This window comes from Poeciliopsis prolifica, unplaced genomic scaffold (assembly GCF_027474105.1).
Source record: "Poeciliopsis prolifica strain line A6 unplaced genomic scaffold, Auburn_PproV2 SCAFFOLD003, whole genome shotgun sequence".
NCBI lineage: Eukaryota > Metazoa > Chordata > Actinopteri > Cyprinodontiformes > Poeciliidae > Poeciliopsis > Poeciliopsis prolifica.
In genome coordinates, this window is record NW_026562378.1 from 19,395,907 (window position 1) to 19,423,486 (window position 27,580).

The window sequence follows — 27,580 nt, forward strand, 5'->3', positions numbered from 1 at the left end:
CATATGGGTGCAGTAGTATGAAACACAAGTTTTTAAGCAAAGTGATTGTTATAAATCAACTCCTGTGGAATTGCAGTCATGGTGAAAACAAAACATATCCTTTCTGAAATAACCTAAATTTAGTCTCACATGCACCAGGCAGATTCCCCAACACCACTATCTATGAAGGAAGGATTACACAGAATTGATCAGCTTGTAAAAAAACAGCAACCTCAAAACCCTAGATAAATATAAAACAGCTAAAGCTTTTTTGTTTTAATGATAATGGGTTATCTTATTTTCAGTTTCATTAGATCTTTAATTAATCATCTAAACATTAATTAGATGAAGAGGAACAGGTTTTGCCTCAAAACCCTTCAGTGTCTGCTGGAACAGTGAAGGTAAAGACATATTTCTTTCCTTGGATCAAAGTGGATCTAACATAGTATTGTTGTCACATGTACAACAAAGCCAGTACTTGGCAGAAAGTCCTGCAACTCCATTATTGTTGTCGGTATCTTTAGTGGCTGATCCACTAAAGAGCAACTGTCTCTTTGTTCATTTTGGAGAAACTTCTGGTTTGTTTTGTCCTATATTTCCTTATATAACTGATAACTGCTTTAGCTGTGCAGCATTATGCATAGGGCTGTATATTATTTTGACACTGTTTTCCTGATAAACACATTTGTACAATACAATGAGATGAATAATTCACAACAGCTTTTCATTGCCTGATTCTGATAATACAGATGTAGCCCAAAAGACAAAAAGTTAGGAAGGTGAAAAAACAAAACAGAACAAAACAAACAAACAAACAAAAACGAGGAGAAAAGAAAAGACAAAAAATATGCTTCATTCGTCAGTATTATGTTTCAGTTTTGGTCTTTTTTTTTTCAAAAAATGTATGTGTTTGCATTGTTGATGAAACGGCATATTTTAAATAATATTAAAAGTCTGGGAACAATTCAACCTCTGGAAGGATGCGTTAAAGTTTGTGTTGAAAACAGAATTTTGTTTGCAAAAGTTCCTCAAACTTTAAAGTGATTTTCAGCTCAAATCAAATTTACAACCGCTGTTTGTAATTTGTGAAGCAGAGCAAAGTGAGGGAAGAAGTGAGGGGTGGCGCACAGCTGACGCTCCAAAGCAGAACGCTGCGCCTCTCTGTGCGCATCTTCTTTCCAGACTGCTGGTGGAAAGGCGAGCACTGGATCTGTCCCAGTTTCAGATATTCCTCCCACTGGACTGTGTTATTAGTTGAGTCTGTCGATTTTGAGTCCCTCCAACTTTGCTGAACTTCATTTTGAGGCGCAACAGAGAAACTCAACCTAACGTTATCCCATATGCTGGCGACGGTGCGCTTAAATATCACACATTACGACCAATTTCCAGTGCCAATGAAGGTGGTAACAGATGTGCTGATCCGAACTTCGCTCTGATTATAGTCTTTGGAAAGCTAATGGAGACTGAAGCGTCTTTTTCCTCTTTGTGAAGTTCTTTTCATCCGCCGATGATGGACGGCGGACAGACGCCGGGGACTTTCACATCTGATTGTACGTCTTTTACCAACACATGAGAAGAAGAAATATGATTTCCCCGATGAACACCAGGAGCTTATCAGACAACAGCCGCGCGATGGCGATTAGAAATGGGTCAAAGAGGCAACATCATGCCAAGCCCATTTTTATTCTGCTCCTGCTCATTTTCACACCCAGAGTTGATTCATCGTGGTGGTGAGTGAGATCTTGAAGCATTATTTTTGAACTAATGGAACTGGACATGTAACATGCAGATTTAATGGAGCTGCAGCAAAAATATATCTGTTTTTACAAGTTAATTTACATTTTTATTGTAAATTAAAGTAAATATGAATGAGTTATTTTATTTTATTTTTTTCTAATTCAATTTCAAATTAAAACTCTCATGGCACACATATTTTAAATGTTTATTTACATGATCATGGCCTGCAGCTAATAAAAACCTAAAATTCAGTTTATCAAAAAAATAAATAAATATTGAATAAGGACAACAAAGGTCAAAGAAAATGTCTGGTCAATCAAGCACAGTGACACTGTGGTCATTACACCAGGAGTTGGAATGTTAGGCAGGATAAGGTGCCAAGTCCAAGTATTATCAAATATCCTTGTAGAGAGCTGCTCAGTGACAAGGTTCTGCTAGGACAAGCATGTATAGACTTAGATTTCCGAATGAAATGCAAAACAATCTTCAATAAGAAAATTGTTTTGTGACCATGGAACAGCAGCGTTGTCCTTTTTCTCCTCAGTTCATATATGGTGCTTTGGATGTTGTTTCAGTTCACGAATGACCTAACATGAGTGATACAGTTGTAGCCTACATCCTAACTCCTGAAGCCAGATTTCAGCTTTATCCTACACCTTGTGAATCTCTCTTGTGGTCTGGGATGGTTTTGTTTCACAATCCTCCAAAAGGTTTCTGTTACCCCAGTTGCTCATGCCATTCTCTATTATACAGTTTTTCTTCCACACAACTTTCCATCCATGTGCTTGGACACAGCCCTCTGTTAACAGTCAGCTTCTTCAGCAATGACCTTTTGAAGCTTACTCTCCTTGTGGACTGTCTTCTGGATAACTGTCAAGTCATCAGTCTTCCCCATGATTATATGGGTTGTATTATGGACAACCTCTATCTCCATGATACATATGTCCATTATGTCCATGTTAGAAAAAAATATGTATAAATGTTTTTTCTAACATACAATTGTGTCAGAAACATTTGTATGGTTTTATGTAAAAGCCAAATAACCTATAATATTATCAAATAAATACTTAATATATGTATATAACTTTGTTTGTGAAATTCCATTGATTAGCTATTAAAACTATTCCCGTTCATCTACATATATGCACTCTCCCATGTCTTTAAAAGATTATTGCCTTTGTATAGGAATGTCTTGATTGTGTTTATGTTATTCTTCTGCATGTCACTGCACACTGAGATATTCCCTGCAGCAGCATTCTAAAGATTAATGGTGTGAAGACAGGTTCCCCTATCCGCCGCTCATGCTCAGAGTATAGGTGGCAGGTGCAGGCAGTGGTGCATGAGTGAATGCCCCTTGAAGATTTCTCTTATGGATTTTAAATGCCCTCAAAAGAAGAAAAAAAAAAACCTGGAGAATAACCAGCACCTTTAATCCAATCTAACCTGAAGTCACACCTGCAAGAAGATGGAATTTGATGAGATTTTAGTTTTCCTGATCTCTTTTCTGTTATTTTAGTGATACTTCGAGATTCCTTTTTTGAATAGTGTTATTGCTAAAAATGCTGAATGATAATGTACAGGTACAAGAAACTGATCTGTTCTCAGTTTCATGCAAACAAACCAAAAGTATCTAGCATTTTTAGTCAGGTTTCTTTGCCAGGATCTGCTTTCTGTTGTTTTAACAACTATAGTAATTAAGACAATTACTTGCTATAGTTTCCCTATAGAAATAGCTCCTCATTTTCTTGTTCTCTATGTCCTCTTGGAAACATTCGGGGCTCTTTCTGTACATAACACAATATAAACACAATAAGCATAAGTCATGCCTCTGTTTCGTTTTATTGCTCTGGCAGATGGAAAAATACAGCCATAACAGGAGTGGAAACAGCCCGCTCGGTTTGTTTCTGTTTCAGTGGCCCGGCGACACAAATGGGGCTGCGATTAAGCATCAGGATGATATCCGGAAGGAGAACAGAGCTTAAAGGGGCCAAAACATGAAGAGAGAGGAGAAGGATGCCTAGTGTGGTCATATGGTTGAGCCGAGCTCTCACTTGCACTGGAGGTGGCTGCCCTCTTGTCCTGTTGATAAAAGAAGCCCACCAACAATGCCAATGCCATACACGTATGGGCAGCTGAAAATCTCAGGGATAATAAACAGAAAGCAAATTAATTAATAGGAAGTCAAACATTTTATGTAAATTTGTTTTTGGCTTTTTTTTTGCTGCTCTTCTTCAGTTGGAGTCTCTCATAGCTGCCTGAACATCTAATCATATCAAACAACAAACAAACTTAAACAATGAACATTTTTACTTTTTTTTTTTTATCTTGACACTCAAATTTGAATGTTCATAATTCAGTTTAAACTTTTGCTGAAATAAAATATAGCTGTATAAAGTCTAAAACTTTATGTAGCAAAGTGAATTGAGAACATAATTGGTGAAAAAATCTATTTTTTTCTTCTTCCAAACTTACTTCATCCTGTGAAGTGCATTATCTACATGCACAAATACAGTAAAATGTACACAAAAGCTAAAAATTGCTATAATAGAGACTCTGTAATCCTTGGATATAATTCTTCATTGTTCATCACGGCTTGAGTTGCTTTAAATATTTTAATAAAGAGATTAGAAAATTTAGGCTTGCTTCTTGTAGTCATTTCCAGATTTATATACATATATTTTCCTTGCTTGGTATATTTTCTAACCTTTCCCATTTTAAGTGTTGCTAAAACAAGTGAGACATCAATTCCTGGAATCAAATGATGAAAAACTTATTCTGACACCAGTGATTTTGTTTGAACAATTATTTCACAATGTTGGAATAATTTTCTCTATTAAATGAATGCATTTAAAGGTAATGTTTTTTGTTCTTTCAGTGTAAGATTACTCCAATGCAATGAAATATGAATTTATTATTATGTCTTTTATGTAGCTTTCCCAGGATTTCCAAAAATGTGGCAGGTGTTGTATTACATAAGACTACAAGCTTTATTGCTGGAAATTAAACCTGTTTGCTGAAGTTTGAAAACATTTGACCTGATCAAATTTATTCATAATGAGACTTCTGTGTTTTTACTTGGGATAGAAAACTTTGATATAAACAATAAATATTTCTGAAATATGAGCAATGTGTCCACCCACCCATCAGACATTTAAGTGACTCATAAGTTTGTTAGGTAGATTGCTTGCCATTTCAATTTTACATCATATAAAATATATGAATTGTTTTGTAACCCAACATCCAAACATTGTTGTCTTAGCCAAGTCAAAAAATGAAAAGGAGAAAGCAAAAGTTTATCTGCAGCAACAATCGCAACACTGCTCGCTTGTCATGTGCGGTGTCTGTGTCCGCAGGTACATCGGAGCACTAGGAGCTCGGGTGATCTGTGACAACATTCCCGGCCTGGTGAACAAGCAGCGGCAGCTCTGCCAGCGGCACCCGGACCTGATGCAGTCTATTAGCGAGGGGGCCAACGAGTGGATCAAAGAGTGCCAGCACCAGTTCAGATACCACCGCTGGAACTGCAGCACGCTGGACCGCGATCATACTGTGTTTGGCAGGGTGATGTTGCGAAGTGAGTCTGAGATTTTTCTCTTCCTGCTGTGTGTCAGCGATTGCTTATGTAGATGACGCTTGAGTTCCTTTTCCTCAGAAAAGCCGCATGAGTAAAGAATAAACTTTACATCAACTTTATCTTGGAATACAAACAGAAGGACAAAGTGTTGTGGGGCTATTTTACCATCTCTGGAATGAAGGAAGATTGGGAAAGTGAATGTTCTCTGAAAACAAGAAGCAGATTGAGAGATCCACACTGGTGATGTATAAACAGTAATAGAAGATGTAAATATTTGGGTAGATGTATCTGGCAGCCAGACAAAGCTTCACTCCCTGACGTATCGCCTGCGCTTTGCCTCATTGCGTGAGCAGGAATGAGAACAGGAGGAGGGCGGAACAGCCAGACCAAATAACCCCCAGAATCTCCTCTTGTCTGAAATGAAAACACAGTTCAGAGACCCAGAAAGCCCCCCTCTGTTCATATTGGAAAAAACAAAACAAAAAGAAAACAGAAAAAAAGTAAAAGAACAATTGTTTGGCATAACACGGTAGCCACAACTTTGTCTGGTCCATCTAGAACAAATGGACTGATAATGGCACTCCTACTTAAAATATACAGGGGAAAGGTTCCAGTATTTCAAAACTAAATACTAAGTAATTCAAATTCTAAAATAGAACAAAATGACTAAAGGTGACTTAGGGTAGTAAAAAGAACATTTAAAAGACAAGCAAATAAAATTAAAGTGCTGTTTTTCTCTAACGCTGACATTTGTTTCTCCATGCAGGCAGCAGAGAAGCAGCATTTGTTTACGCCATTTCTTCAGCTGGAGTGGTCTATGCCATTACAAGGGCCTGCAGTCAGGGCGAGCTTAAAATCTGCGACTGTGACAGTCTCAAGCGGGGCCAAGCAAGTGACGACAAGGGCTACTTTGACTGGGGGGGCTGTAGCGATAACATCAACTATGGCATCAAATTTGCCAAGGCCTTCGTGGATGCTAGAGAAAAGATGATGAAGGACGCACGAGCGCTGATGAACCTCCACAACAACCGATGCGGTCGGATGGTGAGCAGCAGCAGTTCTAACTTTAGAATTACAACTTTTGATGCAAGTCAAAAAAGAAATTATGCTTCCTAAGTGTGTTTAGAGACAAGTCAAAAACTTAAATTTTTTTTATAGGCTTCAGGTAAGACAAGTTTGTTCGTCAATCAAGCAAAATAACAACCTGTTCATTAAACCACTGCCAAAGGTACCATACCTCATCAGTGGGTGCAGGTGCCAAGTCTTTCTGGAAAATTTAATTAGCATCTCCATAAAGCTTGTCATCCAAAAGAAAACATGAAGCGCAATAAAATATGCAAGTAGATAGCTGTGTTAACTGTGGACTTCAAAGACAATGGACCAAAACCAGATGATAAAAGAATGGCAAATCATCAGTGTCTGTGGAAACTTTACACTGAACAGCAACGTGGATTCTCCAGACTCAGGGACCTTGATTTCAAAATGAAATTCACCTACATTTATCTGAAAAGAGGTCTTTCAACCACTTAGCAAATGTTCACTTCTTTTTCTCTTCAGTTCAGCTAGTATGAGGTGTCTGATTTATTCTCCAGTTGAGGAGCGGCTTGACATGAGAAATGAGACATCTGTTGCCCATGTCTGTTACCCAGAATGCATAAGGCCTGAATGTGCTGACTCCAGCCTCAATCCATTCCTTGTGAAGCTCTGTCTGCAATTATCTTTATTGCTGATGCACCTTTTTCTTCATAGCTTTGTGAACATCCAGTTTCTTTAGCAATTATTTTTTGTGTGGCTTATTCTCCTTGTTGAAGGTGTCAATGACTGTCTCCTGACAGGTTAGCAGTCTTCCCCATGACTGTATAACTTACTGACCTAGAAAGAGATCATTTAGGATTTTGTTGCTTTGAGTTTAACCTAATCAGCTAATTATTACCTAATTATTAGCTGATTAGGTTGTACCACCATGAATGTCAAATACTGGACTTTTCCACAATATTCAAATTATATGAGACTCCAAATTCTGAGTTTTCATGATATACAAGCCACAACAAACAAAAATACAATAAATAAAAGTTTGAAAATGTCCACGTAATGTGTGATGGATATATAAATTACCCTATTCACTTTAGAAAATTAGCATAAAAAACTGGACATGTACTTGTATATAAAAATAAAAATACGTGAAAGGAACAAAATAGTTCCTATTTAAAAGTTAGAGTTGTCAATGGTTTATTTTGTTTAATAGTTGCAAAATTCCTTCACATACTCTGTAGTCATTTTTCATAACACATTCCTGATTATGATTGACTATTAACATAAGTAACAATTTTGTCACATGGCTTGATTAAAATAGTTGAAATTATGTCCAAAATTACAAATATTCCTTAATCTAACTTCCATAATGAGAATGTAGGAAACACTGTGTGTATATATATATATATATATATATATATATATATATATATATATATATATATATATATATGTACGACAGCAGACTAAGAGGAAGATACAAAGTTTGTTGATCTTTTAAGATCCTAAATGTGATGTTAAAAGATCACATTTAGAATATAAATTCAATTCTAAATAGAGTTAACAGCAGAGCTGATTGCACCAGCCGGCAACATCAGCAGCTTAACACCCTGTCACCTCTGACCCATGCTCTAGGCAGTGAAGCGCTTTATGAAGCTGGAGTGCAAGTGTCACGGGGTCAGTGGTTCCTGTTCTCTGAGAACCTGTTGGCTGGCTATGTCTGACTTCAGGCGAACCGGGGACTACCTTCGGAAGAAGTACAACACGGCCATCGAAGTGACGATGAACCAGGATGGGACTGGCTTTATGGTGGCTGACAGGGACTTCCAGGGAACCACCAAGAATGAACTGGTGTATGTGGAGAACTCCCCAGATTACTGTGTCAGGGACCGAATGGCAGGTAAGTGAATGAGTTACAATTTATTGGAATTTGTTTTTGATGCACAGTTTTTGAAAAGGTTGGTTCAAAATGGCCAAATTGATTTAAAACAACTGTATTCTGTGATATTAAAGTCTCATACTTTGGGGATCATAAATTTATTTAAGAAATTCAATTAAAAAACTGAAACCCATATATTAATCAGAGTGATATATAAAATTGTCATTTTATATATCACTACATATATGGCTTGCAGCTTATGAAAACTAAAAAGCTTCACATGACTGTGGAGAATTTCTCAGAAAATCTGAATATTACAAAAAGCCAAGAAGAAAAATATGACTTTTTTGGAAATGTCTAGCCTACTGAAACATATATCCATTTATTGTGCAGTTTATGCATTGCAAAATGAAATGGAACATCCATTTGCAAAGAGGATGTTGAGGCTTGCAACAGTCTGGTTTCTTTTCTTCTTAGCCCAGAACACCTGTGAAGTGTCCTTACTCCAAGGAATGTGACATCCATTGCTCATATTCTAGTTATGTCTATTTATGCATATTATAAAAGCACCAACAATCTGAAAAGCCCTAAAAAAAGATTTCCCTGGACCTTTCATGTTTCTTAAAACATTGGGAAAGAAACAAAATCTAGATTTTGAAACACTGTTTTGAAAAATGACAAAGATATGGTGTATCATGCATTACTTAAAAAAAAAATGGGTATAAATCCATCCTCTCAAGTCTTGAATTCCTCCACAGTTTAAAGTTCAATAATTTGACCTCTCACATCTCCTTTAATTCCTGATGTTTGCTTTGCCTGGTTGTCAGGTCCATCCCCTTCACCAGACTGTGACGGAGTTCACTGTTCGCAGATTAGATGAGGTTAGCATGTGCAGGGGACATGATGGCACTGATCTCACAAATTCCTCCGCTCCTTCCAGCATTTAGCTTGGTTCCACTTTGACTCAAAGGGACAGGTGGTCTTACCTTGTAACAAAAAGTTAGCTTAATAGTGGTCTTTGACTTACCTTACCTATCTCATGCTAAGATTTTCCACTTTAGTATATGACCTCCATCTGAAACTATTCTGCTTGGAAGACTGAACCGTCTGCAATAATAAGGGCAAAGTGGTATTTTGGTTTGGCCAACTGGCAGGATTACTTGTTAAGTAGTTTTTAACATTTTATTTTGTGGAATGGCAACAATTCCATGATAAATAAATGGTGAAATCTATGCTGAGATATGTTACATTTAGTCATGGTTTTTGATGCGGTGATGTATGGATGGTAGCATTAGCTGAGTAGCCCAAGCACAGGTCTGTCAGTTGTGCCCTGACCAAATTAATATTGAATTAATTAAATTAATTTTGAGCATGTCCAGTCAAAAGGAAATTGTTGCAGAATGAACGCTTTGCAAAAAAATTTTGAAATGTGAACTCATGTATTTTCCTCAGACATAAGGAACAATCGAGTTTTCTTCAAATGGGGTTATAGTTATCTGTTCAATATCTCATATGCAGTTCTCAGCGGTCAGAAAGATCCCACTTTGAAGAGAATTGGAATACTATTGAGTGCTTTCTTCTGCAGAAAAACTAATGATCAGTGGAAACTATTTAATGTAACCTCTTTAAGTTTAATGTTTCTAAATTATTTGGTCATTATTCTAAATGAGGCATTTATTCTCTTCTCTTCACTTGACAGGCTCTTTGGGGACAGCTGGCAGAGTGTGCAACAAGTCCTCTCGAGGCACAGATGGCTGTGAGGTCATGTGCTGTGGACGAGGCTACGACACCATGCGCGTCAAACGTGTTACCAAGTGTGAGTGCAAGTTCAAGTGGTGCTGCGCAGTGGAATGCAAAGACTGTGAGGACGTAGTGGACATTCACACCTGCAAACCACACAAGAGGCCCGATTGGTTGGACATAACTTAGCAAAAACGGCAAGGCCAAAAACAGCCGCAGTAGGCTCAAGAACTTGCTCTAAAGATTTTCTATAAGTGGGATCTTGTGACTGCAAAGGCTTTGTCGTTTGATGCTTTGATCCTTCTTCATGCAAGAACTTCTTAAACCTTGAGAGGAGGAAAGAAACTGGAAAAGAAGTCCTATGAATAGTTTACAACAAAACCATTTATGAGACACTTTTTTTATTAAATGGTTGAATATATTACAAAACTTATATTTAGATCTTTGACACAATGCATTCTTATCTGAAGGTGGGACACATAGCCATAATGACAGAAATACCAGATCTAAAGTAAAAGAAAAAAAGTGCTGCTGACAATGACTCATTTATAATTGATGATAGACATGCATATTGTTTTTATTCTAGATACCTGAGAATTGGAAATGCATTGGTTGCCAAAATGCCTTACACGGGGGCAGTAATTTTATCTTAAAATAAGACTCATGGTTAGACAGTATTGCCTTTCAGAGACATTGTAATTAATTAACAATTCAGGCTCATATGTTGCCACAGCCTTATTCAATCCTGAGTAAGTAGTGGGAAGATGATTTTAGCGAGTGGCCAAAAAGTTTTTAGTTTTTTTTGTGGGAATTTCTTGTTAACAATTATCAGGGATGTTTAAGACAAGAGACTCTGAAAGACTATGCTTTTGGCAGAAAATAAAATTTCTTTTTTTTTTTCATCCAATTATTAAGACTCATTTGAGAGAACAATGGTGATCCCATCTTAGATGGTTTGTGACAAGCCTTATGAACTCACTACTTTACAAAGAATGGATTTGTCATCAGTGACTATTGCAGTTCCAAAGCTGAGAAAGTTTAAACAGTAGAGAATTTGGTGTCATGCATTTCAGACTGCCTTAAATGATGTCACAAAAATGTGAAACAATAGATTCTGGGATTAATAACTGCTGTTCAGGACAGTAGAATAGACTGAAAACAGGTCCGTTTTCACAACTGGAAAATACTTATAGTATTATTAGCAATTATATAACTGCTTACCATTAAACATTTTTGCAAGTAGCTCCCAACCAACTCAAATTGATCTGATACAGGCAAATTATAAGGGTACTACTGATATAATGTAGCACAAACCTTTCATGTTACCTCTTATGTAAACAGAATTCTGAAATAAATAAATTATAATATTTTTATCCATCCAACCATTGTCTTGTCTGAAATTGGGTTGCAGACGTAACAGATCAGAAGATGCATATCTCTCCATACCCTTCATCTTCTGATATGAGGCCACAATGTTACTCCCATGAGTGAAGGATCACATTTGTCCTCAGATGCAGGTACTGCTTTGGGAGTCTCCTTCAAGAGAAAAATGAACTGAAAACTTCAAAAAGGAGGTGCCCAGGAAGCTTTGCACTGAGACATCTGAATGACTTCTTTTCAAGTGAAGTAACAACCAACTGGTTTTCTTCCAGGATTGTTGTGCATTTAGTACCGTCCACCCTCAGCTTCCCTGGCATGCATGATCCTGCCAGCTTTACTGGTCTTTATGATACTGTTAGTTTTGTAATTTTAACAAAACTCTCACAATTGTATTTATACTGAGATAAAATGACACATGGGGGTATTCTATTTACTAATTAGCTAACTTCTGAAAGACAGTTTCACAGAAATTAGAGACGTCAGATTAAATTGAGCTCAATAGCTCAATTGAGCTAGTAAGCCAGACTTTTCAGATCTTTCAAGTTGTTGCAAATGAAACTTTTCAGGCTCACTATAATCTTGTGTATGCAACTGTGCTTTTAGCCCAGTGTACAAGCACTTAGTCTCAAACTGCTCCTTGACAACTTACAACTTTCAGGAAATGAGCCAAAACATTACAAAAACCATTGTAATGGCTCAAGATCTTAAATATGACAGCCTGACATCTGGTAAAGCAGCAGTGTTAGGCCTTCTCAGAGACAAGCCTTTAGAAGGGTTTATGGACCTAAATGAAGTTGACAACAAGCTACAAACATTAAAAATGAAGAAATTGTTTCAAGACCACGCAATGCGAACAACAGCCAAGAGAAAGTGCTTTAAACAAAGCCAAATGATACACCAAGTCAAAAGTCAATTACAAGTAAGAGAGTCTGTTTTCCATTTCTTTAGTAGTCTGAGGTGGGTTTGTTTTTCTTAAAGATTAGAAAGGTGAAAGTTGTAAGCAATAACTTCTGACTGATTAAAAACGCTCCTGGGTTTGCACTGATCTGTATTAAAAGTTCAGCTTTTCAATATCTTAATGAAGACATTTAGATATTTTGTCATTCAGCAAAATTAATTTTATCTGATGATGAAATTGTTCAGGTTGGACTGAGGCCAGATTCTTTTGTCCAAGTGAAGCTTTGGGCCAGGAGGAAATAGGGGAAAGGTCTTGAAGTATACCGGACAAGTCTGTATACTTCGTCTGGGTCTCTGTGAGTAGTGTAGCTGTCTTGTGATCAGAAGGTTGTAGATTCAATTCCAGCTTCCTACTGCCACATGTTAACATAGTACTGGGCAAGGCACTTAATCCCAAATTGCTGCATATCGGTGTATAAATGTGACTCCAGTGTAAACGCCTTAAGTGGTCACAGTGACTGGAAAATGCTATTTAAGTTCAGTCTGATTATCATTTTATATGCAATTTACATTTGTAAAGCTCATCCAAAAATATCTGACTGATTTTGTACTAAGTCACACTTATTTTATTACCAATAAAGACCTCATGGTATCCTTAAAGAAACAAAGCTCCTTTGATACTTTAGCTTTGTGACTGTGGCATTCAGAGGACAACATTAATTACATTCAATGCTTTGATTTATTGTTTAAATAGTTAAATCTTGCCAACAAAGAAACAATACTAAACTATTACTCATACTTAAAACAATTTGTGTGGTGCTTTGTCCTCCACATGTGATCCCAGTTGAAGTCTGTACATATAACAGGAGTGGCATCAAAGGAATTCTCCGCCAACAAAGTTATATCAAATCAGCATCTCAGTTTAACATCACAGAGCTAAAACTGTCCCAGGGGCACAGAGATTTATGTGGACTGTTTACTGTCAGAAGAAAGAATTGTCATTCATCCTGAAAAACCTTTACAACTCAACAATGTTTTCACTGAACCCCGTGCACTCAACATACAAATGTCCTCCTTGCTTGAGCTATTCTTGTTATTCAAATTAGGAATTAACTAGAAAAGACTTCGGTCTGAACAGATCATCTGTAAAGTGACATATTGAGGGGAAACATCATGTGGTAGGAGTTTTTCCATCAACAAGGATAGGGGAGCTGATTCCACTTCAGTATATATAGAAAAAAAAGAAACATCACACATGAGAGGGAAGAGACATTTATTGTAGGGTTTTGCTGTCAAACCCATTGAAAGGTAATTACAGTTGTGAACACATTCTCCTGTCCTCAGCATGCCTTGCTTTATTTCAGTAGTACAATACAGATATTTTATCAACTTTTAAAATGAAACATAGTCATCGGTTACCATACATTTGATCAATTTGTGTTCAGGGTTTACCTCACCAATGACCATTGGTAATAGGCCCCAGATCCTCACAACTCTTCACACATAAACTGGTGTAGCTAAAGGATGGACAATCAATTTGGAAAGGGCATACAAAGGATTAGTAAGCCATTCCAAAGTTCATCAGTTCATTAAACCCTTCAGCAACAGAATAATTTTTAGTTGTGTTTATATGTTTAAGGAATCATTTGTAATCAAACTAGATGTGTTCAGTGGCATAAAATACTAACAAAGGCACTTTCTTTCAGTAATGGTTCTTATGGAAATGCTCTCAAAGTGAAGATTTGTCAGTATAATTTACAACTGGACAAATTAGTTCTGACAATGTAATAATTACAATCTGAAAACAAATTCAATTTTTATTTTAAATGAAATTTAATTTAAAAGCCTTTGTGGATGAATAAGTCTTAGATTTCACCTCTCAGTAATTTAGAGTTGTATTTTCAGGAATACGTCTGTTTTTACATCAGTTACTGACTGCTTGACATGTATATTTTTAGCTTAAACAGGGAAAGTGACTTATCACTTTCCCTGTATGGCACATCTAAGAAGATGCATCATATTAGAAAGTACATAGTTTCCTTTATGACCTTTTATAAACACAAACTTAATGATTAATAGGCATTAGACATGCAGATGTCAATCATTTAATTTAACAGTAGCTTTCTGATGAAAACTAAAAATCCCTGAATTTACTAATACAAACAACATGACAGAATAATTAGTTGTAAGGGGTATTCACCAAATTAGTTCTTGGAAAACCTCTGTTAGCTGGAAGCATGTTGGAGAGCATCTTAGAAGTGTTTTTGCTGTGTTGATACAACCCTGGCCAATATAATCAGTAACAATGCAGCAAGTGGACAGTAATGCTGAAGACAGGAGAGCAAACACTTTTTGTCCAAGAATTTTGAGTGAGATTGGTGTTTATGTGTTTCCATTAAGTGTGTGTGTGTGTGTGTGCGTGTGTGTGTATATGTGAATGACTGAGTGAGACATAGATGAGGTCAAATCCGAGTCAGCTGGTGCCAAAAACTGGACGGCATGAAGTTTTCCATTTTGTCTGCAAAGAAGCCCAGCGGTGCAAAGAGTGTGCTGAAGAACTGAAAGTAAAGGAACAGCAACACCAAGCCTTAATTCATTGCGCCAAAAACTCCTCGGATTTTATGTCAAGGAATACCAAAATATACTGAAAATATTATGCATAGACAATCAGGCAAGAATTAGGCAAAAACAGCTCTATTTGTAATGACACTAATGGTCAGACTTCAGAACAGATGAAGTGACAACTACATCTTTATCAACCATTTAAATTTGTGCTTCCTGTTCTGTACTTTTTAATAAATAAGTAACAGAACCTAAGTGTTCTATAAATTTTTTAGTTCTGAAAAAAAGGCTGAATATGAACAGTTAAGGTTTAAGGTCCACTTTTTTTAATTAAAGGCAATAAAATACAAAAAAAAAAAAAAAAAAGAATCAAACATGTGGGGAGCATGTTTCATAATTCAGACCAGAAAAGGCAAGAAAGAAGACCTATATATCATGTTTTAATATCTTTCCTGAGGTATTGTTTTGACTCATTCATGCATGTTTGAAGAATCCTTGAATCTCCCGTGGCATCCATTTAGAGGTTCTTAAACACCTGCTCACACAATGTGCTACCTATTTCCACAGAACTACACCTTGGAGCTTCAGTCAGCAGCTGAGCTTCCACCACACAGAGCACCCCTCCCCAGCATCTCACCCAATGACTAGTGGCATCAGCAATTAGCAGACACCTGGTGAAACTGTGCGTCTGCTGATCTGAGAACGCTTGCAAAAGGTATTGTGGAAAAGCATTGTTGTGATCACGTGTTGAAGGTAGAGTGTCGGAATGCTCTTAAAGAGACAATTTCAAGGCTTCGGATACACCTATGTTGTGAAGTCAAATTTCTAATCATTTTCATAGCAGTTGAAGGTAACATATTTGCATGATCGTGCTAAAGAATGGAACTATGTGTATGGAAAATACATAATAATCCCCTTTAATTCAAAATCCATTCATACTTGTAAAGGGGATCTCTTTATATAAAAGCTGTTTTAGGTATAAAAATGAAAAAAAAAAGAGAAAAATAAAACCAAATCCATAAAAGGCTCTGGAAAAGCACTGAACATTTTCTCATAAAATTGCAGTATCTTGAAGAGTTGCTGATGGACATTGCATTCTTGATTAAGCTACCTAAGCAGATTAATCACATAAATTATTTATGTGTTTAACACATAAATAATTTAAATAAAACAGTAAATCACCTGGTAAAGCCAATCCAATTTAATAATATGAAATAATTCAACTTATTATGCATGACAGACACCCATAAATAATAAAACCTGCAGACTGTAAATACAACTCTGCAGTCATAGCAGCAGCTTTACTGAAATCTGTTTCTCCTCAGAAGGCAGAGCTAACCTCTGAATTCCTCAGTTTAACAGTTTCAGGCTTTCTAAAAGAACATTACTCAAACCAGGCACCCTGGGTGTTGAGTAAAACTCTGCCCTCGAGTTTTAACAAAACAAAGCAAAGAGCACGTCATGTTCTCTATGGCCTTGTTTCTGTGATGAAAGAAGGCCCGATGAGTCTCTGTAGTCAGACGCAATAAACAAGTCAACCATAAACAAAAGATTACCCCAGAGCACAGAGTGTGGTTAAACACAGTTAACATTTCTGTAACAAATAACTGTAATAGGAATCTATTCACTCATTTATAGCCTTTAAAGGTTAGGCTGCCGTGAAGCTTCTGATACTGGCAGACATTGAAAACAGAAGCTGAAAGTCATGTATTTTCCACAAAAAGCCCACAAATTATCAAAAGTGACTAACTTATAAAGTTAGTCACTTTAGTATAACTAATTTAAAACATTTAAAATCAGTATCAATAGCTGTTCATAATATGACAGAGTTATGCAGTGACAATACTTACTGCTTTGGCAAAAACACCCATGAGCTCAGGAAACTGATGCGTGAGCATGGCCAGCATGGCAGTGAAAGAGCAAAGACCTGCTGTGAAGAGTATGAAGAAGGGAAGCTCTTTCTTTGGGTATACAGACACCTCATGAAAAGCTGGAAGAAAAATAAGAGAAAAAGACACCCAGAAAATTGTTATGAAGGGAAAATAATAAATTGCCATAAATTGCTCGAAAAGGGAATATAAACCCTTCTCGTGTAGGTTGAAGCTGCTGAAACATACAGGGGAGCAGTTCTCTATCTGCTGTTTCTGTGCATCCTGGATAGGGGTAAAATAGGTGACCCTTTTCCAAGGGATATGGAATTATCCGGAAGGCTGAAATGAAATACAGTGGTTATAACAAACATTTATCCAAGACATTAAGAAAATATATTAAAAAAAAACACGTGACAAAGAAAAAAAGGACACATTTCATGGAATTAGATAGTAGTAAAGCAAGAATACAAAAAGTGATACTTACTGCCCTCCCAGGTGCAGTGTAACAGGTTTAAGGCTCCTTCTGCTCTCTTCCAGTGTTGCAGGTGGAAGAAAGCGTATGCTACTGCCTCACTGTCACCCCTCTTCAAGATGTGCTCTGGAGGCAGAATCAGGCTCTTCATCTCTAACAAGTACTATAAATGGGGAAATAAAAAAATGATGATAATGTTAAATGTTTATCTTGCATTGTCTCCAATTCATTTTGGTGTCTGAGCACAAGTCAGAGTCATATGGTGCTTTGCAAAAAGACAATACGTCTTGAACACTGTCACGTTTTGTCCAAAGCACCAATGTACCTTATTTGTATTTTATGACCAACAAAAAGTAATGTGAAGTGGAAGGAAAATTATACATAATTTTCAGACGTTTTACAAGTAAGGAGCTGAAAAGTGTGGCATATATACTTCTATTTAGCATTTTGTTTTGAGTGTTTCTAGGGAATATCTCTACAAAATTTTAACATGTTAAGACTTAAAACTTAATATGTACACATATTAAGACTTAATATGTCTTAATATGAATATGTAAGACTTACACTGTAAGTCTTACATATTAAGACTAACAATGTATACATTTTGAGAACTTTGTTTTGGTAAAACAGCTTAAAGTCAGTCAGATTGGATACATAATGTCTGTAAATATAAATTTTTAAGAATTGTGACAGATTCATAATTGGATTTAGATTTGTACTTTAACTAGGCTGTCTAAGCAAAAGAATATGCTTTGATCTATCAATAATATTGTAACTCTGGCCATACCTTTGATACAGCCTTACATTTTTTGCAGCTAACAAAAGATGTATTTTTTTTACCCATATGTCTATTTGCCAAATCCATCTTCTCACTAACTCTACCCATTTTTCCAGAGAAAAAGCCTTCCAACATAATGCCATAATCACCATACATAAAAAATAGACATTTGTTTCAAGAAAACAAAACTGATATAAAAAGGCAGGAGAAAGATAAAGCAGATGGGAACATTACCTACGTATTTTATGTGAACACAGGATGTGCATATTTCAACCCAATTGTAAATTAAAGTTGTACAATCTTGTTTTTAAATTGATGCATTAATTTATTTAATGTGGTGTAATGTTGTATATATTTAAAAAGTTCAAACATTTTATAAAACTGAAACACTTTTATGTAGTTTCAATAGTTTACTTTTATTCCACTAAGTTTCTCAGTCAGTACTTGACTGAATCAAATTGTGCAACTCGTCCTGCTAAACTCCCTGCAAACTGAAAATATATTTTCATCATGTGAGGTATTTTTGAGAGCCTTGTTTTGCAATTGTAGAAAGGGGGAGGGATGGGGTGTTCCTAAGCTTTCTGTTGTTATTGTTACAGTTCATTTTATGAAAATGTAACATGCCCAGATCAGCCTTCTACTCTTTACCAACTGTAAGTTTGTTCAGTGAATTAGTTTTGACCACTGAGTTGACAACAGCTGACTAAACAGGCACTCTGCCTGAAATAACAGATGACAAGCTTCTTGAAATACAACTAAAGATGTTTTATGTTTTTATGTATTTATTTATTAGTTGAATTATGCAACGTTAGGGAAATCACTATTAGCTGCATGATGATGAACCTGCCACTCTATAATTTACCTCTGTGGTGCCAAGTGTAGCAAGGGAGTCTGCAGAACAAAACCCCTGTGCAAGGCTGGGGGCCCCCTGGGCTGGATTCCCAGGCGGGCAGCATCACAGAGCTCTGGATCTCAGAATGACACTTTGGGAAGGTTGGCCCAGAGTTAATCCCGTCTAATCCCCTCCATGGTCAGAGGCTCAGCCAACCAGCCTGACCATGCTGCTTCACCCCTCGCCCCCTCAATCGCAGCCTGCCCAGCCAGACCAGGCTCATCCTCCTCTTTCTACAACTTCTCTTTTCAGTTCTCTCAGTTTGACAGTCACACAAGTTATACAGCCTCTCATGTTCTCTATGTTGTCTTAATATTTCACATGGATGTGAAAGAATCAATAAGAATGTGTAGCATGCACATAAGACAGTTTTCAAATATTGCTATGAAAAGTATTTTTTGCTGTCTCCGTTAAAGCACCGGAAACAAAGATGCTCTCCCTCTATTGTACATCTGTTTTGTGTTTAAATGGTAAAAAACATGGCTTTAAGTAATAATGTTCAAGCATTGCTTAGCATTTGACATGGCAAGCATACACAATTTGAATTACAGCAAAGCCAGACTGCCAAAAAACTATTTGGACTTGCCAAAATATTCCATGACATCAGCATAGAAACTATGCTAATGTCATAAATATCATACATGCCATAAAATCCCATAAATATCATTCATACAATGAGGGGGAAAAAATTACCCAAGTACCAAAATTTCACATTTTCCCCATTTATGACAAGACCTCATCCTATATGAATCTTGTGCAGGCATTCAGTCTGCACTGACTGTGCATGTTTCTCTGCATGCTGAACCCTTAAAGTAATGTCAACCTGGTTTACATTTTGATTAAATTAACTGATTGATCCTTTCTTCTAGATAATCAGCTGATCATTAAATATGAAAAAACTAAATCAACAAAAATAATCCCTTAAAAAGAAGCATACTTCTGGCAGTAGTGCAGTTTCCATCCCAGCATACAAGAACTATACAATCTTCAGTGGGAAGAAAGAGGTCTTACAATCCAAAAGGTGAGTTGTTTGTGTGGGTTTGTAAGTAGGATTGGGTGAATCTGGCTTAAATGTAAAGCACTTTGATCAACATGAACAGAAAAGTGTTGCCTACATTAAATCCATGTCATTTACAAACATAATACACATACTTAAAATATGAGAGACCCCATATAAGTCTTTTAATTTTCTGAAACTTTGACCCAAATAGCATGTTGTTTTAATTCATCAACAAACATGGTATGACAGCAAATTGTGTTTCAGCAGCTTTTGAAATCTTTTCAATGTGAGGAGTTGTCTTTCATAAAAATCCCCCATCATTAATGGAGGCTGCATTCATCCATTGACAAAAGGTCAAAAAGCATAAAGAAAAATTCATTTAAAAATAACAGATGAGTTACTAATAACTCATCTAAAAATCTATTTTGCATATTTGTTTCTTAAATAACCACTACAAAATACATTTTGAAACCCACAGATGGAAACAACTCTTTAGAGAAAGGAAGGAGAGGTCAGCAAATGCAAAATCTTTCTGTAACATAATCTACTTGAAAAAGTGAAGTAGCTTTTTTTCCCCCCAGCGTTACTTCTGTCTTTAACCATACTAAAGTGTTGTTGAAAACAAGCTGAGAGTAAACAGCAGACACACCGGCCTGCCTCTTCTGTGTTTTAAGATTAACCATTTAAAGAGCCGCTCAGCTGTTCTTCCTCACATACCATGGCATTAGACTTGGTGACACCTTAGTCACACACCCCACCACCACCACCCTGTTCTGAGGTCTGGCTCTTTACTCCTAGCCGCCTCTTTGATGAAGAGATTGAGTTTCATGTGTTCTCCTTTTATCCTGGGGCACTCATAAGCCCAGAACATAACCCATAAGCCTCCGTCTGATTTTCTTCTGTGGCTCTTTTTGCCTCTGACATACAAGCAACAATGACATCAGCTTTGTAGTTGCTGTATGATTGATGGGCATGCACTTTTGAAACTTGAAATTAAAAAAAAAAATAATAAAAATAAATAAAACCTAAAACTCATTAGTATACAGCTTTAGCCAATTTTACTACAGAAAGGGGAAATACAAGAAACCTTGCAGCATTGAGGTAAATCTGAAACGACATGGCAATTTCTATAGCTGCTCCATTTTTGCTGTGAAAATCAAACCTCATGCATCTTTTTTTCAAACTAACTTAATCCTGTTTCTGTCTCAATTTACAAACTGAATAGCCTATTTTGGTGGTAACATGAAAAGTCCATATTTCAAGCTCTGACAAGCAATCTAGATCAGAGAACATTGACCAAAATATGGTGTGATGAAAAACTGCTGTTGAAGTAAACTAGCAAAAAGAAAAAAAAAAAGGGTGGGGAATTGGATCACTCTGCAAGCTTAAAAATGAATGTGGATTGCCAAACAGGGTAGTAAATGTAAATGTAAAGGAGATCAAGGTAGAAGGGAATGTAGTTGGCTCTGCAACCATTTAGAAAACTATAGAGTTTCCAAAATACCAGTTCTTACATTGGCTAAATAGAATAGGCAGACAAATGGAAAAAAAAAAATGAAGATCAAAAGAAAACGACAAGAAGAGGAGGAGCACAAAATAAAAAAACGACGGAGACCTTGAGACAAGATAGAAAACCTGGGAAGAAAAAGTGAAAGCAGCTGTGCACAAGGACAATAGTGTTTAGCCACACACCAGATTGTGTGTGGCTAAAGATTATGTGTGTGGACTTTTTACTGGCTTTGAAAAGATAAAGAAAAGCCCCTCTAATTTGATTGCTTTATTTCACTGCAGCTCTGATATTTAAACCAGAACAAGTTATTAAGTCACCTGTGATGCATCCTAAAGCTTTGTAAGCAGTGTTTTCATGCAAATCTGATCTGAACAGTAACAGTCACACACAAATACACTTTGATCATAATAACAAATAATAAACTGAAATCATATAAGGCTTTTCTGCTCATGCAGTACACTTACTTTACATTAGGACCAGATTCATCTATTCACAAAGCAAATTATTTGACAACTTTGAGTTAAGTGTCTTGCACAGGGACACATCCAAACATCTGAATTCAAACCCATAATTTTCAGCTTGTGAGATGACTACCATCCCCTCTGAGCCACAGTTGCCACAACAAAAGGACCCAGTCTTTGGGAGATTAGGACTTTACTCCTACTGTCAATATCCATTTAGTTGTTAATATAGTTGTGTTAAGTCTAATATAAATATTTTTGGTGCATTATTTTACACAACAAATGTAATTATGGCAAAACAAATTTATTTACATTTTCGCATGAGTTTTTCAAGACTCATTGATGTTTAAACCCATTTCAAATTAGTTTTCTAGAAGTGACTAAAGTGTGATCAGAGTGTTTTGGATCAGAAGCTGAGAGGGGACTACACATCAGACAGAATAGTCACAAGGCATCTTTTGTAGCTCAAGAAATGAGAACATTTCTACAAAAGGCAGTTATGGGTGCACAAATTCATCGGATTCCAGCTCCAAACAACACCTTGTCCTCACTTTCAGTGTTTGCATTTTCATACCATATACTCTGATATGAGAGAAAGGGGGCATGTAGCAAAAATCCGGGTCAAAAAGTACATTTTGAACGCTTAAATATGTCATGATGAAAAGTGTGCTCAGTTTTGGATAAAGATGAGATAAGGGAAGATAGGAAAGCAAAACGAGGGTATGTGTTGAGGTTCCCACCATCTCTCCTCATCTTCCTTCCCAGGACTCTCACTTTAAAATGAAAATGATGTGGAACACAGGAAGAGTAGCCATTGTTACAAATAAACACAAAGCATGGATCCAAATGATCATTGTTGTCACTATTCATATGAACTAACTCGCTCTCTTCTCTTTAGAATACGAGGATGTGTGACTGTGTATATTTCTGTGATATTCAATCACAGACATATAACTGATGTAAGATTTAAAAGAGGCATTCAGGTACAATTTTGTGATCTTCGGTTCAATATAAAACCAGCAAAATTACTCTCTTCTGTTATGCTATGATATTTTTTAAACAGAACACTTAAAAGAAGAAAACCATGCATAGTTTCAAAGGACTGTTAAGCAAGCATGAAATAAAAAAAAAACATTAAGAACAGATATGTCAAAGAGTTCAACGAGGCTTGTCTGAACTGAGAATATGCTGAGATTTTAGGTACAATGACCCACACTGACATCTGCTGGTGAGTCAACAGTATGTCAACACTGGTGTCTGCAAACAGTGTTATTGATTGCTTCACTTATTGTTCCATCTGATGTAAAAAAAATAAATAAATATTATTATTAAAAATGTTTCAGGTATTTCAAAATATAAAATTGTCAGGGGGTACTTATTTTTATTTAGGGTTTATAAGTAGGATGAGTTACTAAATTATTATGTCCACCCCATTATTTTATAATTTTATATCGCATTTTACATTGATGTAAAGCTTTCATGAGCTTATACTTATTACTGACCTTTGGCACATGTGGATTGAACTCAACAGCTCTGTGTATCGCCTCCACAGCATTCATCTCTGCTGTACTCAGCCCTCGTCTAGATGCTGCTTCTGGAGAAAACCTGAAAAAAAGTCACAGAAAGTAAGTTTAAATGATATGGACAGTATATGATTTACAAGATTAGCAACTACTTAGTTCAGACAAACAGGGACATACTTATCTGAAACTGCCCGTGCTTTCAGCAGTGCAGATGTGTAGCAGATAGTGGCAGATTTTGGCAAACTAATATCTAAAATAAAAGCAGAAATACTTTTATGTATGTCTTACAATTATTGCAACATCTGAGCTGCTTTCTACGACTAATTGCAAAATTTTCAACATTCCGATTAGTCTTACCATCATATTTTGCAAGAACTGCTTGGACATCAGCGTACGCCTGAAGCTCCAATAGTGCCTCCAGGAGATTTTCATGTATATTTAGCATTCCCAACAACGGGAACTCTTTCATTAACTGAAATTAGATTTTAAATCACATTAACACTAAATATTCTGAAATTTATTTTGTAAATATATATATATATATGTGTGTGTGTATAGATGGATGGATGGATGGATGGATAGATAGGATAGATGATAGATGGATAGATAGATGATGATAGATGATAGATGATGATAGATGATAGATGATAGATGATAGATGGATGGATGGATGGATGGATGGATGGATAGATAGATAGATAGATATGTGTTTCTTTGAGAGAAACTCACATCTCTCATCATTTTTACAGCTTCTTTAATCCGTCCCAGTTTACGTGCACACATCGCCAGTCTGCGTTTAATGTAAACCAGTAGATTGATATCTTTCCCAGCTGTAGGTTGCAAAGAAGATATATGTAGTTTTAACGAAGTGTTATAAAATGTGATACATTTTTTCACACTTTGTAGGATTAAAATATGCATCAAGTAAACGGAACGAATATAGAACAAGCCGCTAATTAGCAGAGGTCTAAGTTACCGCAATATATCATGTCACAGCTCTTTACAGAAATAAAGAACCAACTGCAGACTAGAGTAAATCTGGTGTTGTAAAAGAGCATGCAGAATTTTACATTACACTTGACTACATCCATTACCATGAACAATTAATTTGCTGAGCATCTTCACCAACTTTGTGGACTTTCATTTTAATTTATCAGCTTTTAGATTTCAGGAATTTGTGCCCGTCCTTACCAAAACTCAGTGCTTTTCTAAAGAGGCGTTCAGCTTCTGTGATGGTTGTGGCTTCCTCTTCTGCTAGTAGCACGTATGCAGCAGCACATCTGCACATGCAAACATGCACAAAAATGAACAAAAAACACCTGAAATATCTCTTTTGAATTTAACATCTAGAGACTACTGTTTTTTGCAGATGTAATCAATGTAAAATGGCATAATTTATAAGAAGGGGGGAAAAAAAACAACATATATTCAAGACAATTCATCAGAGATGCAAACAAGCTCCTATGAGCACATCTGTGTGTCTTACAACAACCTTGTACTGTTATTAGTGACAGGTTATCACCAATCAAGTAATTAAAATGTACACATTTTCTCTTCAATAGCTTTGACAGGTGATTCACAGGTCAAATACTAATGTACATTCCTAAAAACTATGGATTTATGTTGTGATTTTTTTAAGTTTCAGTAGTATGGTCTGGGACATAAATGACAGCTGTGAAAAAGTAAAGCTGAACTTACTCATGGTTCATTTCTATGGCCTGGTAAGCAGCTCTGATCCTGGCCTGAGGATTTCTCTCTCTCCATGCCTTCTGCATCACTATGGGGATATAATGAGCTAAGGTTTATTCTCATGGCCCTGAGACCTGCTTTAGAATTATTATTCTTTATAATTTCAGCAGAGAGAGTCATTTAACAATGTAACATCGAACACACCTGCATCCTCTGGCCTTAACTGTTGAGTATCTCCTGTAAAAAAGGTCTGATGATCTTGAGCAGAAAGGTTCATATCATAGTAGGTCAAAGGTTCCTTCCCTGTCACCCAGGTGTACCTGTAGTATGTATATATTTCACCAGAAACTTAGCCAAAATAAGAACAAATTCTCACTCATAAATAATATATTTCATAAAGTGTTGTTTCTGTCATGAATTATGATGTTTTAGAAAAATTTAAAACAGCAGCTTGTTATTGTCATACATACCTGTTGTATTCTGCTCCTCTGAAAAGGTTTAAAGGATTCCTCCAGACCTTGCAATCTATCAAAAGAAGGACAATTTATCAGCACACGGAGTATTAAGATTTCTATTGCTTTTAAATACATGAGGTTCATATTTACTTACCAGAAACACTGGGTCTGGAATCTGCCTCTCCATTAACTGATGAGAAGAGACCAGTTGACGAGCTGCTCTCCACTCCACCCAGCAGAGGACGCAGGTGGCTCACAGACACTTGCTCAATAAATGACGTGCCATATTTGCGAAAATACCACCACTCAAAAATCTGTTTCAAGTAAAAAAAAACATTGATGTGAAACAATTACAAAGCAACAATTATATTTTTATGCCATTTGAACACTAACATTAGAGAGCATGTCAATAATTCTAAACCTTAATGTAAAACAATCAATTAAAAAAATACTTATGTTTAAATAAATTTAAAAAGACACAAATAGAAAATGGTATATGAAGGATTAAAGAGAAATAGCAATGTACCAATTTATGTGAAAAGAAATTGAACATTTGTGAGCCATTATGTTGAGCCAAAAACAAAACTTTTTCCCAAACTTCATTTTTGGCTTTTCTTAAATAGAGCTTTTAAAACAATTAGAAGATTGTTTAAAAAATATTGACAAGTGTTTAAAGAGTTAAATTCAGACAGAATGAAACACTTTTATAATTGTTTTGACTAGTTGAAACTATCATTAAGGGATCATGTTTTGAAATTGGAATTCCATTACAGACATGAAACCACAGTAGTTATTAAAAGTCTTGGTCAAATTACAAAAAGTCATAAAAATGTAAATGTGGTTCTGTAGATGTGCACACACTGGATATTTGGCTTTGTTCATAATTAACTATCACATTCAACACCTGTCAGGATGCACAAATTTACCATCATTCAAAGTGCTTATGGTCAACCCTAAATAAAATTCACCTACTCGGTTTGGCTTTTCTTGATATTTTCTTAAGTTGCATTTTAAAGTCAAAGTCAAGGTCCACTGGCAGCTCCCAAAGCACCACCAGAGTCAATTTGCCAAAAGGTGCCATTGATAAGATATGAACAAAATTATTTTCAAGCCATTAGCACTTTTCACCTGACAAAGGAAGGTAGGAAGACAGTGTGTTCCAGAAAAAAAATAAAATAAAAAGTCTTAATCTCTTTAAGAGGGTTGTTTCTTTTTATATTCACTAAAGATGTGCAGAACAAAAGCCTTTTGGATGGCGATGGTGAAAAGTTAGTACCGGGATAGCATAAATAAAAAGCTTTAATAATCGAGTTGGAAACTTACAAGGATAAGTCCAGAGATAAGGGAAGAAGTTCCGGTGAGAGCCACGTAGAATTTAGGAGTGAGAGTGTTCAGAAACACTGAAGCTGAAAAACAAACATATAGTAGAGCAGTGAGATTTGTGCAACCTAAAGCGCATAAATGTGTTGTTCCGTGCCGTTTCTCAATATGACAATCAATAAAAGTTCAAACAGAACTACTTTTTTGCATTTATATGACAATAAAATATTCGCTGTCGCTATTTGGCTAATTTAACCGACTAATGTAAAGAGCATAATTCTAAAATAATTAAATATCCATTAAGAATGGGAAACATGTCAAATATCACATGATATAATGTGACTAAAAAGACAAATTCCGCACAAAAGACCATCTTTGTTCGTGTACCCACCACACAAACAACGAGCTGTCAAAATAACGGCTGCTGAGATAAAAGCTACAAACCCGAAGGCTAACAGCAGCTAGCATCAAACTGCAATAATTTACCTGAAGTAAGAGTTTCCTGCAGTTTCAGCGGACTCCACACGACATATACCATAATCAACACCATGCCGAACCAAACGAAGCATACGTAAGTCCATGACCAGGAGAGCCAAGACTTCAATTTCTCTAAAAATCCGAGAGATGGGGGATTACTGCCAATGGTGTCCTCCATGTTTCTCCGGATGTCTATAAACAGTGGCGTCACGTGACCATCGAAGCCAAACTGCTTTTATTTTGTAGTTGCAAAGTCAATTTCCGGAAATAAAATCAAATTCTGTAAAACATTTTCAAATCAATGCCTCCTGTTGTGTGACGAATTTAATTGAAGAAGTTAAAGGCCGTCCAC

General features: G+C 36.3%; 2 protein-coding genes across 3 annotated transcripts; one reads left to right on the forward strand and one right to left on the reverse strand.

Annotated features, from left to right (window-relative positions):
* Nucleotides 1–1,175: 1,175 nt before the first annotated feature.
* LOC129358549 (protein Wnt-2b-A-like) lies at nt 1,176–11,524 on the forward strand. The gene is made up of 5 exons (XM_055027679.1): nt 1,176–1,709; nt 5,070–5,290; nt 6,057–6,334; nt 7,958–8,222; nt 9,901–11,524. The coding sequence occupies exons 1-5, from the start codon at nt 1,549–1,551 to the stop codon at nt 10,128–10,130; spliced, it is 1,155 nt and encodes a 384-aa protein (XP_054883654.1). The 5' UTR covers nt 1,176–1,548; the 3' UTR covers nt 10,131–11,524.
* st7l (suppression of tumorigenicity 7 like) lies at nt 3,580–27,412 on the reverse strand. Of its 2 annotated transcripts, none has more exons than XM_055027677.1 (15): nt 27,238–27,412; nt 26,755–26,837; nt 25,586–25,745; nt 25,447–25,501; nt 25,181–25,296; nt 24,986–25,064; nt 24,479–24,567; nt 24,017–24,117; nt 23,645–23,759; nt 23,465–23,537; nt 23,267–23,369; nt 17,136–17,286; nt 16,898–16,990; nt 16,631–16,770; nt 3,580–3,795 (listed from the first exon to the last, which is right to left on the reverse strand). In XM_055027677.1, the coding sequence occupies exons 1-15, from the start codon at nt 27,404–27,406 to the stop codon at nt 3,658–3,660; spliced, it is 1,665 nt and encodes a 554-aa protein (XP_054883652.1). In that variant the 5' UTR covers nt 27,407–27,412; the 3' UTR covers nt 3,580–3,657. The 2 variants fall into 2 exon arrangements, with proteins under 2 accessions (XP_054883652.1, XP_054883653.1); XM_055027678.1 differs by lacking the exon at nt 3,580–3,795 and adding an exon at nt 13,475–14,776.
* Between the last annotated feature and the right edge of the window lie 168 nt (nt 27,413–27,580).

Excerpts from the sequence above, each read along its gene's own strand:
- LOC129358549 (XM_055027679.1), top strand. The coding sequence starts at position 1,549 with ATGAGAAGAAGAAATATGATTTCCCCGATGAACACCAGGAGCTTATCA. Across the intron at positions 1,710-5,069 it reads AGAGTTGATTCATCGTGGTG|GTACATCGGAGCACTAGGAG; the intron begins GTGAGTGAGATC and ends CTGTGTCCGCAG. Across the intron at positions 5,291-6,056 it reads TGGCAGGGTGATGTTGCGAA|GCAGCAGAGAAGCAGCATTT; the intron begins GTGAGTCTGAGA and ends TTCTCCATGCAG.
- st7l (XM_055027677.1), bottom strand. The coding sequence starts at position 27,406 with ATGGAGGACACCATTGGCAGTAATCCCCCATCTCTCGGATTTTTAGAG. Across the intron at positions 26,838-27,237 it reads GCAGGAAACTCTTACTTCAG|CTTCAGTGTTTCTGAACACT; the intron begins GTAAATTATTGC and ends TTTGTTTTTCAG. Across the intron at positions 24,568-24,985 it reads GCCATAGAAATGAACCATGA|ATGTGCTGCTGCATACGTGC; the intron begins GTAAGTTCAGCT and ends TTGCATGTGCAG.